The sequence below is a fragment of the Uranotaenia lowii genome, chromosome 2 (genome assembly GCF_029784155.1).
Source record: "Uranotaenia lowii strain MFRU-FL chromosome 2, ASM2978415v1, whole genome shotgun sequence".
Lineage (NCBI taxonomy): Eukaryota > Metazoa > Arthropoda > Insecta > Diptera > Culicidae > Uranotaenia > Uranotaenia lowii.
Genome location: NC_073692.1, coordinates 294,013,575 through 294,035,568, shown reverse-complemented (window position 1 = coordinate 294,035,568; position 21,994 = coordinate 294,013,575). Strand labels below are relative to the sequence as shown.

The 21,994-nt window shown below is 34.7% G+C and overlaps 1 protein-coding gene across 1 annotated transcript; it reads right to left on the bottom strand.

The window, feature by feature from the left end:
* Positions 1 to 784: 784 nt before the first annotated feature.
* LOC129745285 (protein I'm not dead yet-like) lies at positions 785 to 1,861 on the bottom strand. Its single transcript, XM_055738261.1, has 3 exons — positions 1,587 to 1,861; positions 1,004 to 1,517; positions 785 to 942 (listed from the first exon to the last, which is right to left on the bottom strand). The coding sequence occupies exons 1-3, from the start codon at positions 1,625 to 1,627 to the stop codon at positions 856 to 858; spliced, it is 642 nt and encodes a 213-aa protein (XP_055594236.1). The 5' UTR covers positions 1,628 to 1,861; the 3' UTR covers positions 785 to 855.
* Between the last annotated feature and the right edge of the window lie 20,133 nt (positions 1,862 to 21,994).

Genomic DNA, 21,994 nt, shown 5'->3' with positions numbered 1-21,994 from the left:
TATGAAATAATATGAAACCTCTTTAAAACCAGGTATACTGTTGGAAGATTCTTAATTTTCCATTACCAAAACACCAATTTTTTGCCAATCTGTCAAAAGCTAAAACAATTGAAAACAAGGTAGAAAATTTTTTAGATGATTATATTTTGATTTTCAGTCATCTTTCTGAGTATTTTTTTTTAGAAAATCTCAACAAAATGAATGTAAGTAGGTTAGGATGACAGCTAAATGGGTCTAGCCGAATTTCGATAAACAATCATATAAATTTTGTAAATTGGCCCAAAAAAACTGACCTGTTCAAAATTTCAGCTCAATTGCACTTGATTTTGGGGAGCCACAAAGCGCTCAAAATAACCTCAAGTATCACCAAAGGAAGTCGGGAAAATCGAAATTTTAATTTTGATTCCAAAATCCTTAAAAATGCATAAAACCTTGAAATCTGCTGTTACCTAAAAAAAAAGTTATTTTCGATTTCGACCTAAAGATTTAAAAAATTACCAAAGGGAATTTGGTAAATCGAAGTTTTAATGTTGATGTCAAATTACTTAGAAACGCATGAAACGTCGAGATTTAGTGTTAATTAAAAAAAAATTTATACAATCGACTTCCTGGGATTCAGCAGTTTTTCGGATAATCAACCGCTTTCAACAAAACCTTTTTTACTGTTTGAACACAAATATATCGGGAAGATCATAATCTTTGGCTCCGTAAATAGGCCAAAATATTATCAAACTTATTAGTTTGTTTTGTCGCAAATCTGAACGCGTTCTCTAATGTCAATAACACTCGAGAACTCACTATCCCTTTCAGCAATTCTCGGAAATGCCTAATGATTTAATTACACAGAAGCGATACTTACTCATCTGTTGATTTCTCGTTTCCGAGCATTCCTTCCTCTTCGTTAGTCTTTTTGGGTCGCTCGTACATTTGACACAGTCCTTGCTGTAACAAAACACGAATGAGTATTATTTCATCAAGCGCAGAGAATATTTACGCTTCCTACCGATTCCAGTTCTTCCAGAACAGCCTGCATGATGGGACACATCATGGCGACAGCTGCCGTATTGGAGATCCACATCGAGATAAACATCGTCACCGTAATGAGACCAAAGTTAAGCCTTCGCTGACTGCAGCCAATTATCGAGATCACTTTAAGCGCCACTCGTTTGTGCAGATTACAAAACTCCACAGCCAGGGCAATTATAATGCCACCGATAAACATCAACATAGTTTCCTTCATGTACATCATACAGGTCCGGTCGGTGTCCAGCACCCCCAGAATCGGGAAAAGGACCATCGGAAGCATCGACGTCACCGGCAGAGGAATGGCCTCTGTAACCCAGTACATCGACATGATCAGCACTACGTACATACATCGGTAGGCAGGAGTTGTGTCTAGGGTGAAGACTGACGCCGCAATGAACGGTGCCAAGAATACTACCAGGGCGCGCCAATACACGCAAATAAACTTTATTATCCGATAACAACAGCCGATTCTCGGGGCCGCGAGGGCTTCCCTGAAATGATGATGATGGTCTATCCTTAGCTTACATTCGATTGTCTTAGAAACTTTTTCAAATACTTACCTATCGACTGCCTCCTCAACGCCATTCGTTTTGTTCTTCATGCTGGCTCATGGGATAGACGACTACAGCACCTGCGACTGCCTCTACGAAACTACGACGGCGTACGACGGTACAACTCTACCGATTGTGGTTCATTCAATTGGGTAATTAATTCTGCAAATTCAAGGGTGGAAAAAATCAAAGTTTAATAACAGCTCTCACTGGAAGGTACTAAAGGCGTTCATTAAGCTAAATCTTGGGATCCGATTAGTCTTATCAACTACGACGAAGTTTGCCTACTACACTATGCCGGCCAAGCGCTATGCGGAAAACCTATCAGTGTCGGAATCGTATATTATTGATAACGGCAGGCATGGCGGCTTGATAAGGTAAATCGACCGGTGTTAATTTCGATGCTTAAGCGATAGTCCCTTGGTACGGAATGTATTTTTTTAATTCGCCCACCTAGTGATCGATTGAACTTTGAACAATTTAATACGTTCATTGAATTCTTTGATTCCAAACGATTAATTTTCAATAATTTTTTTTTCTATGTAAATAAAATATGTGTTAATTGAACATCGAAAGTCATTCGCTTTGTTTGCTAAAATTATTCCTGAATCTATCGAAAGGCTACTTACAAAGATTGAGCCAAATTGAATTGATTTTGCAGAACAAAATGCAAATTTTTAAGATTTATATCTTTCGGTAAATGGTTTATTTTTAGTTTTTGGATATTGTTCTGAAACATAAGGTTAAAAATTGTTTCATTACCTAAAAACAAATATGTCATAAAAAATTAACAAAAAATGTTTAAAAAAAATCTGATTTACTTATCATATTCATCTGTTTTTAAAGGGTTTGAAAAAAAAAACTACAAATGTATTTCAAAAAAAATTAGGGGTGAGCTGATTGTTCTCTACGGGCACAAGACGTGGATATTGCTCGAGGAGAACCTGCGTACACTTGAAGTATTTGAGCGACGAGTGTTGAGAACCATTTTTGACGGCGTGTAGGAAAAAGGAGTGTGGAGGTGGAGGAAGAACCACGATCTCGCGCCACCCTACGACGAACCCAGTATCCGAAACGTGGTAAAGGCTGGCCGGCTTCGCATAGCAGGACATGATGCGAGAATGCCGGACGACTTTCCTGCAAAACAAGTGTTAGCTACGAGTCCGGTAGGAACGAGACGAGCAGAGGGGTAATGAGCAAGATGGTAAGACCAAGTGGAGCGTGATCTGTCGAATGTGGGATGTCCGAGAAATTGGAGAACAGTTGGTATGGACCGAGTCAGAATTAAGCAGTGTATTTGAAAAAAATGCAACACTTTGTTTTGTAAATGACTTTGGAATGTTCGTTTGTTTGTTGGTTGACAGCTGGAAGATCCAAAACAGCTGGAAATCATCTTTTTGATCAAAGTTCACGTGGTTAATCGTGTAAGAAGTCCCAGATGACCAAATAGTGAGCTGGATGGATTTTAGTCTGTCTATCTGTCTGTTTGTTCCCTATTGACTCGGAAACTATTGGGCCGATTTGCGTGAAACTTAGCAGAGATGGGGGTGCTGATGGCATGGGAAGGTTCCTGTTATGGTTTACCCCTCCCTCTCTCATGAAGAGTGGGAGGGGCCTCCCGAACAAAAGACAATTGTTTGCATAACTCGAGAACCAGACAAGCAAATGGTATCAAATTTGGCATCGGGTGGTATTTGGGTACGAGGGATTTTTCCACGAATATTAGGTATCCCTCCTCCCTTTCAGTGAGATGAAAGGAAGGGAAGAGGGGGGCTACCTTACCATTTTTCACATAACTCGAAAACTATTTAAGATATTGGAACCAAATTTGGCATGGGAGGGTATTGGAACACAAGAACTGTTTCTATGGTCATTTTGGACCCGTCCCTTTTTTCAATGAGGATTTAGGCAAGGAGGAGGAGACTTCTACACATTTTTATTGCATAACTTGAGAATCATTCGAACAAATGGAACCAAATTTGGCTTGGAGGAGTATTTGGGTACGAGAAAGGTTTCTATGAATATTTGATACCCTCCTTTTTGTAGAGGGAGATAGAAAAGGGGATGAGGCTCCTTCAAATTTTCCAGTATAGTTGGAAAACTTATAAATCATATGATCGAGGAAGACGGGTTAAACTCCTATTTAAAAAGAAAAAAAAATCATATGGATCTAAATTTGGCATGGGAAGGTATTTTAATACGGTAAATGTTTTCATGATATTTTGAGAACTCTCTGTTCTTTCTGTGCGGAAATTTTAAGGGTGCACTCATATAATTTTTTACATGACTCGAGAACTTTTACAGCAAATGAAATCAAATTTTGCTTGGTAGGGTATTTGAGTAGTTGCTAGGAAGATTTGGTTCTACTGCCTCCTTCCGGTGGATGCTAGGAAGGAGAGAAGGGGGCTCCGTTACAATTAACTCGAGAACCAATCTAGCAAATGGAAACAAATTTGACATAGAAGGGCATTTGGATACGATAAATGTTTGTATGCTTATTCGAGACTCCTTTCTTCTTCAATTGGGGATAATGGTAGGGAAGAGGGGAACTCACATCTTATTGTTTTACAAGAACTTAACAAACAAATGGTGACATGGGAAATCATTTGGGTACGAGAAATGGTTCTATGATTATTTGAAACGCCATATTTTTTCCCGTTAGTACATAGGAAATGGGAAGGGGGTCCAAGACAATTTTCTTGCTATAGAAGTAATCTAGCAAAAAAATTTGACATGGAAAGGTATTTGAGTACAAGATATGTTTCTATAGAATTTTACAGACCCTTCTGTCTTGCAGTGTGGAGAGTGGAGGGACGGATAGGATTCAATATAAATTATGATGTATTGCTTAAAACTTATGGGAGATTATGGGAGCCAATCCAGTCCGAGGTTCTTCCTGGATACAAAGAGCTGTATGCACGTCATTTTAATGACTTAAAAATACCAGCATATCTGATTGTTTAATTTTTTTAAAAATCTGTCAGCTTATTGATTTTAATTCAAACAGTTCCAGCTGGGTGTCATTCCAAAAACACTAGACAAACGGATTTTTATCTGCAAACATCTGTAAACAGTAAGTCGATGCACTACACCTTATATCTAAAAATATGAATTAGTTTGAATTATTTGGATTATACTTAAAAACGTAAATAAAAAATTAGAAATAAAAACTCTTGTGAGCGGTACAAGCACATGAAATGTGACATATGATATTTTGAAAAAAAGGGAAATTAAGGCAAGAGCATGTACTTAAATAAAATTTGAAAAATTCCAAGAAATGGTAAAATTTCTGGGGCTCTAAGAAATTTCAAATGTAAGGAAATAGAATTTAAATAAATACGTATTTGTATATTTAACACTGATAAGCTGATATAACTTTCCCTGCGTAGGAGGAAATTATTCATCGCCCAGAGCTCCTGGCGCCAACTAGCTCATCATTCCCTAAGCTTCGTTTCCCGATCAAGTAATGATACCAATAGCTAAATTTAGATTTTTTCGTAAATCATTCAATTTTCATTTGACAATTCGAAAACAGTTTTTATTAGAGATGTACCGAATATTCGGTTGGCCGAATATTCGGCGCCGAATACCGCCAAAAAACCGTTAAGCCGAATATTCGGCTCACCGAATAGTTGAGCTAAGTATTCGGCCGAACAGGCCGAATATCTACTACAGACTTGTAGAATTTTTCCAATGATTTTGGATAATTTAGAAAATATTCAAAAGTAATGCTGTATTTGCGATACATCTAAGGTGTCTCCGCATTTCTTTCACTGCAGATCGTAAATAAAAAAAAACTCATATTTTTTTAACTTTTAGATTTTGTGTTCAATAACGATTTTTCAAAAATTTAAAAATAAACATAAATTTTTCCCTTTTTTAATATTTTTTTTTTCAAAAATCTTCCTGAATGTCTGACCGTATGAATACGAGTGGTTGATAGTATGGTTAATAATCGTCCTTTTTTTAACAACTATTTTTAAGATATCTTGCTCAAATTCGACCTTCATCTAATTCAATATCAAAGAAGCAAATTCAAATTGCACTTGTTTCGACATGTTTTGTCCCAGATTTCACAGGAATTCAATCTCTTTGGGGATAAACGCTCTAGAAGCGACTAGTCATCTGATGTCTTTTCAGTCATTGGTGACATTTGAAAAATCAGAAAGAACCCTACTTAAAAAATATCTTGTAATACATCATCCGATAATATCATCTGGTTGAAACTAATCGACAAAAATCATGAGGGGCATTAATATGGAGGAAACAGAAAGCATTGAAATAATCGCTTATTTCGTTTTTTTCATTAAAAACTCCATAGAATATTCGACCGAATATTCGGCCGAATATTCGTTTGGCCGAACAGTTGAAAAGGTCATTATTCGGTATTCGGCCGTTCGCCGAATACCACTATTCGGTACATCTCTAGTTTTTATGAAGAAGAGCTATGTAACTCAGTTAGTTTAAATTTAAGTTCCAATGTGTCGGATCAATTTCATTCTTATCAGGGCCGGATTAAGCCATCGAGGGGCCCGGGGCAATTTTTCTCGGGGGGGGCCCTCTGTTTCGTTTTTTTTTTTAATTCTATTCCAGAGAATACAAAACATTTTAAACGTGTAAAAGAACTGCATATGAGTTCAGTATACTGTTTTCAAAAAGCTATGTTGTCTGCGTAGCAGATAGTTTCAGGTACCTTCAAATAAAAATTGTTCACGTGCAAACATTGTGGAAGAGTTTAGAAATTTCTTAAAAATTCAAGCTCTGATTTGAGCTGCAGAATGCAAAAGTTAATTCTGTATTTTTTTAAATACCCTTATCCCCAACTAAAATTCTCTGATTTAGAAAAATGACCGGAAAGATATTTTAAATTATTTTCATTTCATCATTGATCATCTGGTTTATGCTTCATGGAAAAATATTTATCGGGAATCGACAATCGGGACAATCGGGAAGTATCATGAAGATTTGAAACATAGAATACAAAATTTAAAAAAAAAATATTTTCAAATTCCATAGAGATACAGATATACGTAGGTGATAAAAATTTGGTTTAATCAGTTGAAAATGTTTCAATACGAATTTCGAGTCTAAGACAGAATTTGGGATATTAATTCAATAAAGAAACTCTGTACAGTCGACTAGTCCAATTTAAGCAACTACAGATTTTTTTAAAGACTTTAAATAGGGATCAAACACGAATGACCTCCCAAGGTTAAAAGGTCTTTTATAAATATTATTATTATTATTTAAAAATAGGGAGGGAAAAGGGGTTAGAATTTATAAACCAACTGATAATGATTGGAAAGTTATAATATTACCCGGTATTATCCGGTATACTGCCCGGGTAAAAATCGGAAATGTTTATCATAAAGCTTTCCTGTTCTTTCTTGGCTTTGTGAGCCAGTTTTGGCGAAATTAGCTGCAAGTTTAGTGCAGTAACCATTACTTGGAAGGTAACGTAATAATAAACATTATAATTGTGCAAGACGTTTGTATGTAATTGAAATTAGGAGATGTTTTTCTTTATTTTTCCTGTTCTGAACAGAATATCCTTACTGACAAGATGAGATTTAAAAAAAAGAAAATTTTAGGTGTTTACCTCATATTCTCCCTAATTTTTTTCGATTTCGGTTTACATTATTTTTGTTCAGATTTTATGTTGAAAATTTTTAAATTCAATACCATGATTTTGATATTTTCAGCCCGAAAAATGCGGGAGAACTGCTTACTCTAGGGGCCCCCCTTAACTTATGTAGGAGACAAATAATTCTAGATATTATTTCACGGAGGCCTCTTTAGTTGTTATATTTCAAGTTTTCACTCCGATTTTTAAGTTTTGACTTTTTTTCATACATTTGAAGAAATTGATGTAGTATGATTAAAGTAATGTAAAAACTTTTTTTTCCCTCGGGGGGGGGGGGGCCGGGGCAATTGCCCCTTTTGCCCCCCCTTTAATCCGGCCTTGATTCTTATTGAAAAAGAGTGTATGACCTTTTGAAAATATCTTCCAAAGGGGAAATTTGAAGAAATTTCAATGCCTAGACTAAATAGTTCACCAGAAGATCCTTTTTTAAAGAATTGCGATTTTTTTTTTTTTTCAACTATATTATGAAACTATTTTTTAAATTTTAATATCCTATTAATTGGAATAGTTTTTTTTTTCAGATATGAAGAATTGATTTTCATATGTAGGCACGTTTCAAATTTTGTTCCTCAAATTTCAAAGCTCAATGAATCTAGTACATTTCAACCATCGGGACCTTTTTTCACTGGGAGGAAAATATAACAAAAATGTAACACCATAGCAACTTATACTTTTGCACGCAGAAAAATAGAAGCAGGCTAAAAATGCATGGTAGATAATGAAATTTCTATATATTTTTGTACGTGTCATTAGAACACGTGCAGTAATTTTTGAATGCTAGCGCCCCATCACAACCAGTGTATTAACCACTTACTAAGTAGTTAAGACACAAACCTTTAATTTTAATAAAAGGTTGAAGGCGTATTTAATACGGTTCTGTTTAAATCTAATTCGTTCTCCACAGCTGAGATGGCTAAGAAAAAATCAAGTTTAAACTTGTTAATAGGATTACAACGTAAAACAGGAGCTGTATAACTCATGGCCTTTAAGTTTGGAGCTTCATATCACATGTACTGTGGAAAAAGATCATTAATTTTGAAATTCATTTGCAAAGCTCCAAACTTTTACTTAAAAAAAAACGATTCATAACAGAATTAAAATCAGCTAAATTGGAATCAGATGTAGAAAATGTTTTTTGTTCAACATTCATGACTCATAATTTCAAACCTGTTTTGAGATTAAAGAGATTATTTGGTAAAATAAATCAAAGAATTGAAACAAATGTAAATTTATAGTTTTACAGATCCATCAAAACCCAAAGGGAGGAAAACCGGAAACCCCAATTTTCTTAAGGTTGATGGGTGATCACAACATGAAATTTATTTTTGAAAACCTTGTAAGACTTATCAAGACGTAAGTTATTCCTCAAGTCAACTCTCATATGTTATACTCCTTACAACAATAAGTGTTCTGAAACCTTAAGATATTACGAAACATGAACCACTTCCAAAATAGTTTGAAATTAATTAAAAAATTATTAAAGTTTCTTCAGTTTACTGTAACTCTTTATGTGTGAAACAGCTCCATATTTTTCAACGTTATTGTGAAGGAATGTTTTTGCTTAGATATTTTTAATTAAATCAATTTTTATTCTACTAACCCACTTTTCCATAACACGTTTAAGCTTCAAGTAGACGAGAAAGCAAGTGGGAGATGTGTCATCATCTCTCATAACAACATCTTTGGAGGCACGTTCCTATCAGTAGGCTGATTTCCGTTTGTTTACAGCTTTCCGAATGGCAACCACTTGAAGTTTCTCATCATTCATGACGTTATCAGTACAAAACTGACAATATTTTGATAGTGATGTAGGAAATATTGTTTTGAGATTCTGTTTCGAAACAATCTCCATTGAACGATGACGGTAAAAGCGTTTTGCGTCTCCATCATTCAAGTCTAAAATTATTGGCAGCTAATTGTTCCGAACAACGTGAAGAGAATGTTTGTATCGATTTGCTTATCGAGTAGACAATAAAGTTACTTTAGTAGCTTTGAGAAAAATTTAATTTCAATCACCAGAATTACCTAGACTTCCTCAAATACCTACTATCAGGCTTACAACGCGAGAATATTAATATGATCATGTCCGATTAAATATCGATCATACCGAACCCTAATCTAAAAGAATTTTAAATGCATGTTATTCTCGCACTCTCCTATGCAAATCTGGAGGAGGTTTCACACCTACTTTCTAGCTTAACTATTATAACAGAATGCACTGACAAAAATATTACAAGTGACCAAAACTTTCTAAAGTCAAGGAAGCAATAGTAAAGCACTATTTTTAGTTTTTTTTAAGAAATTATCTACAATTTTTTCTACGTCATATCAAGAAAACATAAAATGTATCCGTTAATAAGTCCAAAGTTCTAAGAGTTTGATGGCAGTTATAAAAGTTGAAAGAAACCTAGCTCCCGTTGATAAACTGCATTGTATATTATGTAAATTTGCGCTAGGAATTAACGCGGCGCGGCGGCTGAGCTTTAAAATGGCTCGTGTGATATATCTACCGAACACTGGCTTTGCCAACCAGAGGAGTGAGGAGGGGGAACATAAGTTTGCAATAAGAGCGTTGTTGCAATTAAAAGGAATTATCTCTTTAATGATACCAAACAGACGTAGGACGTATATGGCTCTTATACGCTGTAATTTACGGCTTGTCTCGGTGGGGCAACTGTTGGGTGGATGGCTGTATGACTAAACCTGGATTAGCCATTCTTCAGCTTGCTCTGTGATTGTTGCACCATTTACCTACCTGTCTAGTGAAGGTTTACGCACCGGTAAGGCGCACCACTTCCTGATTCATTAATCGATAGAATATGCAGATTGTATTCTCAACTCAATCTTTATTCTATTCAACATTCCTGTCTGCTCCAACTTTAATACGCTTAACCAGTCCTGTCTGGAGAAAGGTTGGAATTTTGTTCTAGCATTCTTTATTATCGCCTCCTCACTAGGGTGGCTAATGATTGTATGGAAAAATTTTCATGATAAAATTTTTAAAACCGACTGTATGCATTTTGTAGATTGGCTCAAAAACACTGACCTGTGCTAAATTTCAGCTCAATCGGACTTGATTAAAATGAACCATTCTGTAAATTGTTTGTTAAGATATACATTTTACAAGAAAGCTGAACTTTTTTTTCGTTGACATACTCAAACCATTTTAAACATTGGTCGAACTATTCGCTGAAAAATACAGGAAGAGCATGCGATTAGGTGAAATTTGTGTGTAACTGTAGATGTATTATAAACAAACACATAAAATTAACTATTTAATATAAATATACGCAGAAATTCTTATTTTTTTGTTAAATATTAACAAAAGCAGTATAAACCAAATTAGTACAAACTAAACAAAAGTCTCAAATACAGTTTCAGAAACATAAACCAAAAAAATTGTTGGATGCTTTGAACATGAATTGAAAACTGATAATGTGCTTTCAAAAAAAAAATTCAAATCAATACTCTTCACTTTCTCTTTAAATTTATTGGTTTATTGCCTGGAATTTGTTCAGATTTGCCCGGATACTGCCTGATTTTTGGAATGGAAAATTTTAAATCAATTAGTCAGTTTTTGACAGGTTTTTCAAAAAAAAAATCCCGGAATTGTCTAGTACGAAAACAGTTCTGGATGTGAAGAGATGAGATGCAAGATATGCAGAAAATAAATCTAATTTATTAAAAATAAAATAACAGTTTAATTCGGCAACACTGAAGATTATCAAAATACAATAAATTCCTATGGCTACAAAATCGTCCGCTTAAAACAAGTCCGATTGAGCTAAAATTTAGCACACGTTAGTGTTTTTGAGCCATTCTAAAAATACACACAGTCGGTTTTAAAAAAAATTTCATGAAAATTTCCCGTACAATCATTAACCCCCCTAGCTAGGAGGCGATAATAAAGAATGTTAGACTAAAATTTCAACCTTTCTCCAGACAGGACTGGATAAGCGTATTAAAGTTAGAGCAGGTAGGAATGTTGAATAGAATATAGATTGAGTTGAGAATACAATCTGCATATTTTATCGATTAATAAACCAGGAAGTGGTGCGCCTTACCGATGCGTAAACCTTCACTAAGCAGGTAGGTAAATAATTCAACAATCACAGAGCAAGCTGAAAAATGGCTAACCCAGGTTTAGTCGAACAGCCATCCACCCAACAGTAAGCCACCGAAACAAGCCGTAAATTATGGCAACACTAGGCAAAATCCTGGGCTGGGAAACAAAAAAAATCACTCTAGTGTCAAATTGGTCTGATTAAATCGGCGACCAGTGAGTGGGTAACAAATTTTGTTTCTTGAAAATGTTCATTATAAAAACTGTTTTTACCTGTTTAAGGGAGTTTTTTATAGAACAGATTTTCAAATTTCATAAAACTGAGCATCCATAAAACAATAGTTTTGTTGATTTAATTTGGTTCCGGCTTGAATTATTATCTTAAACGATCAAAACTTGTTTCCAAAACTGCTCTGTTTTTGTCAAAAAGTAAATAAATGCTGCAAAAAACTGAAAAAAATCTATTTGCCTCACCTAGGGATCAGATTAGAAGTTTCAGTTGGAAAAATTGTCCAATTAAAGAAGCTCCAAATATTGTCGCTGGCAACGGTTTGCATTCATTGAGAGCAAAGCTTGCACCATCTAGCATACTTTCAGCACTGATCATACTTTCAGTATGTACGAAAAAGGTGTTGAATATCGTCCAATTTGTGTAATTCTTATCGCTTAAGCCAGAAGTTAAAAACATGAATGTATATTGCCTCCACTTTGGTAGAAAAATGCTGTTTTTTTAGATTTTTATGCAATGATTTATAATGAAACGTATAACAAAGTTTGTGCGAAACATACTTACAAAAATGTTAGCTGGGTCTTGTGAGTTAAAAACAGTCTCTGAGTTAAGATTCATAAGAATCGTAAAATCACGAAAATGGCGTAGTTGGTAAGATGAGCACAGATTTGCAAGGCTGATGCTCGGATTGTTTAGAAATGGTTCCAATTCCGGTGAAAAAGGCTGATTGTTAAGGCTGTTTCTTTGATTGTTCGTTTCTCCGGTACATAAGACGAAGAAATTAAAAAGCGCAGATTGTTAAGGCTGCTGCTGATTGTTAGTATTGATTTGGATTTTCGGTAGAAAATGTCGAAATTGGGTTACAAAAAGCAGATTTTTAAAGCTGTTGCTGTAGATTGTTTGTTTCAATTTAGCCTTCCGGTGGAAAAAGCAGGAATTGAATTAAGAAGCGCAGGTTTTTAAAGCTGCTGCTGCTGATTGTTCATGGCTTAGGAAGCGCAGATTTTTACAGTTGCTGCAGATTGTTTGTTTAGATTGTACCTTCCGGTAAAAAAAAACGCGAAAATTGAAATCGTTAAGTGCAGATTTCTAAGGCAGCTTGTGCAGATTTTTTGTTTTCGTTTGACCTCCCGAATTAGCTTAGGAAACAAAGATTTTTCAATCTGCTGTTGTTGGTTGTTTGTTGAGATTTGGCTTCTCGGTGGAAAAAGGCGGATTGTCTTAGGAAGTGCCGATTTTTAAGGCTGCTGCTGCAGATTGTTGGTTTGATTTGCCATTCCGATGGGAAAAGGCAGATTGGCATATTTTTAGGCTGCTGTTGTTGATTGTTTGTTTCGCTTTGGCCTTCCGGTGGAAAAAGCAGGAATTGGCTTAAGAAGCGCAGGTTTTTAAAGCTGCTGCTGCTGATTGTTCATTTTGGTTTTGCCTTCCGGTGGAAATAATGGAATGGTTTAGGAAGCGCAAATTTTTACAGTTGCTGCAAATTGTTTGTTTTGATTTTACCTTCCGGTGAAAAAAACGAGAAAATGGAAATCGTTAACGGAAGTGCAGATTTTTAAGGCTGCTGCTGCTGATTGTTTGTTTTGATATCGGCTTCCGGTGGAAATGGATGGATTGACCTAAGATGAAAATAAATAATCATCAGCTGCACTTCTTAGGAAGTGCACATTTTTAAAGCAGCTTCCGCTGATTGTTTATTTTCGTTTGAACTTCCGGTGCAAAAAGACGAAATTGGTTTAGGAAGCGCAGATTTTTATAACTGTTGATTCTGAATGTTTTTTTTTATTTTGCCTAAGGCGGAAAAAGACGGAATTGGCTTTGGAAGCGCAAATTTGTAAGGCTGCTGCTGCTAATTGTTTATTTCGATTTGACTTTCTGGTTGGGAAGGCTGTAGCTGAGAACACTATCGATTTTTTCCAGCTCTCGTAAACAGGGACAGAGGGACAAGAAAAGCACAGTTTGGGAAAGCTGTTGTTAAGAAAGTTTTCGGATTGTTCCGGCTTTGGTAAACAAAGACATAAATAGATAATTGTTTTCGACTGGTGAAATTGTATAAACGGGAAAATATTTCGGCTTTTTCAGTCAATTCACGGATCCAAAATACCTTCTCTTCTTATTCCGACGTTTTGATCTTTATGTGAACTTTTTCACAGGAATCTACATCAAACATTACAATCTCTTAATGAACTAATTGACAACATAAAACAGTAGAAAACTTACAAAAAATTGTGTTTATAATTGATCCTCCATATGAAGAAACATTTTCTGTAAGTTTTCTACTGTTATATGTTGTCAATTAGTTCATTAAGAGATTGTAATGTTTGCTGTAGATTCCTGTGAAAAAGTTCATATAAAGAACGAAACGTCGGAATAAGAAGAGAAGGTGTTTTGGATCCGTGAATTGACTGAAAAAGCCGAAATATTTTCACAAGGACATAAAACTTTAATTTGAAATGCTTTTGCTGAGAATGGAATGTAGAATTGAGATGAGGGATGTTTGGAAAATATTTTTTTTCATTAGTGAAAAACGAAAGTCAGTAAATAAAAGATTCTATTGAAAAAAAAGAGTTGAGAAGAAATGTAGAGATTAGATGAAGGATATGCAGAAATTAAAATATAATTTGAAGGATGAAACATAAAGTTGCGGAATATGGAAAAAATGAAGGATATTGGTAAAAAAAATTTTGTTCTAAAGAAAAAAAAACAACATACAAAAAAGTTTCAATCGAGAATAGAGGTGAGAAGGAATGTAGAGATTAGAAGAAGGATATGCAGAAAATAAAACAAATTTAATAAAAATTACATAAAATAATAGTTGTATTCTGATTCAATCTCTGAGCTATCATTCATAAGAATCGTAAGATCATCACAGAATGCTCAATTTAAAGAACATAAGTAACAGAAAGAAACATCAGTTTTCAAAAAATGCTGGTCTTTTCATATTGCTGAATTTTTTTTTATGGAAAGTCACCGGGACAAAAGCCAGGGAAACTTTACTCGTTTCTAGAATTCAAAATTGATTTGTAGAGTGTAGATATCTAAATATTTATGTTGACAAGTGTTTAGCGTCCTATCGGAAATAGGTCTCGAATGAAATTATAATCCTTAATGTATGATTTTACGTAGGTACATACATATCTAATATATTAGAACTATTAAAATTTGTGTATGCTTCTGCAACAAGTTATGAAACCTCTCAGAAAGACATTTATATTAATAATAGTTATATGGTCTAGCTTTAGGTTGCCAGAATTTTTCAGCACGTATCCGGGCCAAACAAATCGAGGAAATTTTGTATGAAAACTTGGCAAAATCCGAGCATTTGATTTCAAAATTGACGACCAAAATCCGAGCCAATTTTGTCACAACGCAGAAATTGTTCAACAAAAATTAAGAAAAAAAAATTGAATTGTTTTTTATCAAAACTCATCGACAGATTTTAAATTGGATTTTAGGCTTCTAATAATCCTTTCACTTGCTCAAAAAGTTTTAGAGGTTTAAATATAAAAAAATTTACAACATCATTTGTTTTTTATTTTTTTTGATTTGCCAAAAAGAGCGTCGACTTGCCGGTGACGGACGCGTTTTCTTTCGTCTCGTGGAAATTTGTTTTGATTTGTGAAAATGATGAAATGTGAAGAAAATTGTGGTGTAAATTGTCCACAGTGGGCAGAAAATGGGATGTTACGCCGTTACTACCCGTTCACGTCACTGAAAAGAACCGGAACATAGCGGGAAACAGCAGGGGCTACAGAGCCAATATATGCTGAAAACTATGGTTAACGACTTCCAAATTTTGAACATATTCGAAGGAGCGGGTCGTGGAAAGAAGCTAAGTATTTTTATTTTATTTTATAAAGATTATCGCAGCTTAAGTTATATTTATTAATACACTGTGTAAAATCATAGTCTTCTAAAGTTAGTTTACAATGGTATATTTTTACTGTATTCAGCCACCACAATTCACATACGGCATTTCCGAAACAGAGATGTTGCGCATTTGCTCTTCGTTCGCAAATTTGTAATCATATGACTGATAAGGTTTCAAAGCTATTAATTGCTTCAAGGAAAGGTAGCTAAATTTACAAAAAATTATGCCTCTTAGTGAGAACATGGTTTTGTTAAAATTTAATCAAAAGCTTGATTATCTGTTGACTTATTGTTTTAAAACATATTGTTATATTCTCGCTTATGTTTTCTTCCAGTTTCTAGTTCTGCCATATTTATGTGTAAAATTTTATAGTTATTAAAATAATATTGAATGTTTAGATATATCAATTAATAATATCAGGACATAAAAACTGCCACCGAAATGCTAATTTGATTCAATTATTTCAAAAAATAAGATTCATCTTGAAACATCTTTTTTTTTATTTTCCGTAATGAATTGTGAACATATCTTAAGTATATCATAAATATTAATCCGCTACTTGAGAGTGAATATCTCACTTGAATACTATGAATAACCAACTTTTTTGGTTGATTTGTTTTTTCCGTGCAATCATGAAATCAATATGAGGCAAAGAGTTGAATTGCATTGATGAGTTTCCAAAAACGATCTTATTCAGTTATCATAACCTACACAACAAATTAAAAATTAAAAGGAACAAAAAGGAGAATCACTTCATCCATTAACAAAACTTTTATATTTTAAATATCTCCTTTTAATTATTCTTCGAAGTTTGATAGAAGTATTTTCAATATAAAGGGTCGTTTTTGAAAACACGTTAGTGTACCAGGAACAAGAATTATTAAAACAAGTTAGTTGAAAGAAAATTTTTTAAATCATTTTTTTTTATAAGTTTGAACTTTTTATCACAGCCTCAATGTTAGAAATAATAGTTTCCTTATGAAAAATCTAGGAGCATAGGAGGTGTAGGAAAACTCGATTCACCAATCTGATCTACAACCTCTCCCCTACTAACAAAACCCTTTCCTTGGATATTTAAATATAGATTCGCAGACGTATAGACGGTTTCTATAGTTGGTGATATTGACGTTTCTTTGCTTCCGAATTTTTCAAAATTAACCTTTGGAATATAAAGAACAAAAGATTGTTAATTGATCCTATGAAGTATCTTACTAACAATCCTTCCTTCATTCCTCATTGATTACTAGGACGTGGCCGGTGCCGTTATTGGTCATTTTCAAAGGGAGAGCATGAGTTTTGTGCATTGTGAATGAACTGCTAGTCCCAAGCACCATTCTTTTGGCCCTTGCGCAAAGCTGATGACCTCGATCAATCACGGAGTAGCAATCATTTGCGAGGTGGAACTTGTTCTGCTTAGCCACGCCAGCGATCATGGAATTTGAAGTGTGTCAATTGAGTAAAGTCTAATCAAATATGCTATCTGAAGTTTTAAAAGAATGATCATACCTAAGCACTTCAATGATTTAAGCAGTTCAATGATTTAAGGTAGATATGAGTAGTCAACTAAGCGAAGCTAAGCTAAGCTATTTTGTTTGATTTTCCAAATAAAGTGAATAAATCCAGGCAAATCTGGACATTTTTCAATGAAATCCGAAAACAATTTGTATGAAATATCCGGGCAAACCCGAACTAAACGGGTTAACTGTCAACCTTAATCTAGCGGCTTTTTGAAGAAGGTTGAATCAAAGGGAATCTTTCGATTGCTTCGATTCAACAAAACACAAATTTAGCTACGAAACAGTCTCAACTCAATGCATTTAAAAATTTCAGAAAAAATAGTTAGGTATGAAACAACTTCAACCGATAAACTGAAAATTAAGTTTTTCATCCCCTGCGTGTCTGTAATTTTCGGAAAAATTGCTTAAAATTTATGTCAACGATTAAATTTTTCGTAGGTCAAAAGTTGTTTTATGATTATTATGAAAAACTCATAAGGTAATTCTTCGAAAAAAAATTTGACCGTTACTCTTAAAAAAAGCAATCGACTCAAAAATATATTTTTTATATGATAATATATATTGTTACAAAACAGCATAAGTCTGCTATCTATAAATCTCTCTATAAATGAATGAAATTTTCCATATTTTCGATTGAAAGTTTTTATTGATTAGTTTATTTAAATATTTTTGTATTTATTTTTCATATTTTGTGAAATGTTCCTCTAAAAATAACAAAGTCGACTACATTCATTCGTCACAAGGTCGCCTTTGTTATGCAATTGTAAAAATTCTTAGCTCTGCACCGAAAGTCACGGTCAAACAAGGCCTGTGCTGGCCTTAACTAGCTAGCTCGGCGCATGTGATCCCATTTGGAAATATGTAAGAATGCGCGTGACAGACAGGGAAGGAAGCGATGACTGTTAACCGTCAAAAAACAAGACAAGCTAAGTCGATGAAAATCCCGAAAATAAACTTCCGTTTGCGTCGTCTTGTATGAGCGAGTGTCTGCGGACTTATCTGATGCTGATAGCTGATAGCGCTCAATGCAATATGTGAGCAAGGTTAGGGTTGAAGGAGAAGAGTTTACTGAGAATATTTTAGCAAAGCGCAAAAATATGTGTGTTGTTATTGTTTTGTTTTAAGAATGGTAAAAGTAAGAAATAAAATGAATGTTATTGCAATGAAAATACTCCTGCTTGTATAAAATCATTCACTTATTTTGATTTTTATGCAGTACCCAATACTTACTGTACTCCTTTGTGATAGATTTGAAATTATTAGATTCATTAGGAAAAATCTCCTTGATGATAACGCTTATGTTATTGCTTTTACGAGTTTTCTTTGACGACAGATTTGTGACAGATGGTTCATCTACGACAATCTCTTCAATGTCCGTCATCCAACGGAACACTTAACGTACCTACATCTATTTCAAGAATGAAGCATTGTGTGACACATTGTGTGACACATTGTGTGACACTGAGCGAAAAAGAAAACCTACCAAATCGTGACACCTGTTTCATACACATATTCCCTTTCGATGAGGCTTTCTATACAATACAAGCCCCCCACAAATGGATAAATGATTACTATCTCGGAGTATTTCGTCATAATGGGCGATAATTGTATCAGGGTTCGGTCGAGCCAAACCATGTGCTCTGTTCGCCATTGCTATTTGTCGGAATCAACACCGGTGCAGCACACCTCCCGATTGATAATCATTTCGAGATCTTACATCATGCACTCGTCGTCGTTGACGTGCGTCGTCTTCGTCGTTGCCGGCATCAGCATCAGCGTCAGTATTGACCGCGACGCGCCGCTTGACTGAACGGAAGACGACTGCGATGAAGGCAGAGTCGATTGACCGGATCGGACATTCGAGCTTGGGGATGAATCTAAACCAAATCATTAGGTATAACAGTCATTGGTGTCGTTTTAAGGAATACACCTGCAACCGGTATTCCGACGACCGGCAGATGTTGGAAGCGATTTTCTTTGCCAAAAACAAACAGAATTTTCCCGGGCCACGGACATTTCTCTTTTAAGAATCCGATGCATTGCACCAAAGGGTTTTACTATCGATCTTGAAATCAGAAATGAGATTATCTTCCTGTAAATCGATCTGCTGCTTACTAGTTGAAATGACCATGCACTGGTCGATCGTTTCCGAGTGAATCCCTCTGACGTCAATTGCAATAGGTATTTTAAAAGTGGGCGCCCCGGAGGAAGTTATTTTTATCGAATGTAATCGGTAGAACGTTTTTGCTCTTTCTTCATTTGTTGGTTATTTATAAACATCGCTCTTCACTTCATTTGACTAATGGAAAGGAGTCGGCAAACCCGAACTCGAAATTCATTCCTATTTCCGATGGAAAATTACAACGTTTTAACGCTCTGATTTTTGAAATTAAATATTAATTTTATTAGTTTGATAAGCTTAAACGAGTAGGACTTTTCAAAATGGTATTTGTAAATATGTATTGTTAATAAGAGAGAGGAAACACTTCAATTTCCAGTATATTACAGACGTTTGCAAAGCGAGAAACCCTTATCCGGCCATTTAATTTTCAATCTTTCTCACGGTCATTGTTTTCCCTACACGTAACCTGCCTAAAGAATTTTTGTGGTTACGTAGAAACATGAGCGGTTTTGAAGTAAAAAATAGGCCGGAACAAAATTGAAATCCTTTTTTTGTCACTTGGAGTTAAAAAATCACGAGGAGGGGGGAAAGGGGCTAATAAAGATATTATCTAAATTTTCAATAAATTGGAACAAATTGGACAAAAGCTTGCATAGTATTAACTTACATACAACCTACTTCGCACAACATCTAAAAATTGAGCTATTTCAGATCGAAAAGTTGAAAAAATTTCGAGTACAAAAGGTACAATTTCAAATTTCTACAGTTTGATTTTCGCTCTTCCAATTGTTTGAATTTGTGAAATTTTTGGAAATTTTCAATCTTGAATTTTATTTATTTCCCTCTTCTGGATTTTCGGAAAAATCGAGGGAGGGGGGGGGGGGTTTGTTTACAAAAGAAGAAATTAAAATTTTTCGGCCTAAAGAGAATTTTTATACGATCGGGGAGAAGTTTGGCCACTGTTATGTACATGTCCCGATTCACCTCTATGTTCATATTCACTCAATTTTACGGGACAAAAATGCAATATTTTAAAGAAATTAGAGGAAATTCGGGTAAGACGGACATAGCGGGTTAAAACTGACATTTTCAACATTTCGGAAATTACAATGTTTAGCACAAATCTAATGATAGTCCCATCATTTTCCAAGTGTATCAACATCAAGCAAGGTTTAATAAAAGTTAACAAAACAAAAAAAAAACTTTGAGGATGCATTATTTGATGCAAGTTTCTCTACTTAGATAATAGTTCATTAATTGAACATTTTTGAAAACTTCAACTGTTCTCAAAGTTGGAGTTCTTATTAGACTTCTCTTTAACCATCTGGAGAAAAATCAGCAAATTTCGATCAAAGGGCAAATGTAGGTCGAAAAACACCATGTCAAACAGGCCATAAAAACTGTTCAAATAGAATCTCCGGTGAAGAAAGGGCCTATAGAATACGGAATTCCAAACTGTTTCGCTTCTGGTCTCGGACCAATTGGTTTCAATATGGTTTAAAAACGTTCTCAAATACTTAACTCTCACAAATATGTAGGGGAGCGTGGGGATACTTGATCCCTTTTCTTATTTTCACCATATCTTTTTGGAAAAATTTAGCAACTCGCCGTGTTTGACATTTTCTTACAGCTTGTAACTTCAAGTTTCTATGCTCCAAAAATTAGAACGATACTTGAACCCGTTGATGAACTAGAAGCATTTTCGTGGGAGTAAAAAAATTGCGATTTTTCTGAAGTTAGGGGAGACTTGATCCCCTATTGAAGGAGACTTGATATTTTATTCAGGAAGCCCTAATCCTTGTATAGAAATCAAACAAAACCCCAAGATAGAATATTAATTGACTATTTTGTTCATGTTTGTTCTCATTTCACAATTTATAGCAGACATCCCGAATAGAATTGAACCATGAAAAAACAATGAATTTCATGTTCACAAACCATACATTGTATGGTTTACACAATGATTATTATCGTCCTAGATACCGTGAATGCACATTGGAATTTATAGTTTTTGACCATACATTTCATCGTTTTGACGAAAATAACCATGAAAAAGGGGTATTGTTATGCAGCGTGACCATGAAAAAAATGGCGATTTTCCATACATTGAGAAGCCCAAAAATATAAAGTTCATGGTTGTAACAGCTTCCAATTTTTCATAGTAAAACCATGAAAATCCGATGATTTACATTGTTAAACCGCTGTAAACAAAATATTTGCTCATGGTGGGGTTTTTGCATTTATTTTTGGTTTTGTCATCATTTTCAGTTTTATTTTATTGGAACGGATTGATTTATTCACATTTATTTAATAATCAAAAAATAACACTTCACTCACACTTATTGATTGCAGCTATTTCCTGGATCCGTCTCTCACTTTCCGGCTTCCCGTAGCCGCTCTATCGACATCCACACGCGCGCAATGCATGATGATGATTGTTTTATGCTAAAATTGATAAAAATAAACGATTAAACAATGTTGCTTCTTGTTAATTTCGCTTTTAACTTACCATTGGGTCCACCTCAGAACACTTAGAATTAATTTTTCTAAAAACTACCGACCGACGATTGTGGAGAGGAAAATAAACAGTACCGCGGCCGTCAAATTATCCGTACACGCAAAACTTGGAATGTTTAAAATTCTTAAATTATTCACGCTGGGATGTACTTTTAACCATGAAGTACGTGGTCACATTTGAATTCATTGGATATTGAATGTGATACCATGGTTCTGTTCTATTCGGGATAAGAAGAAAATTCTTTGTCTCAACGCTAATAACATTGCATACTTAAAGGCGCTATTTTTTATTATTAAGAGAAAATTAATTATTTTTGCTCTTTTCTTCAGACAATTTTTTGATATATACAGTCCCCCCACAATCATTAGTCACTTAACGTATCATTTCACCACAAAATGTTTGTTCATTCGGGTGTTAGTGGACCAATCATCAAGCTTTGCATGAATTTCAGTC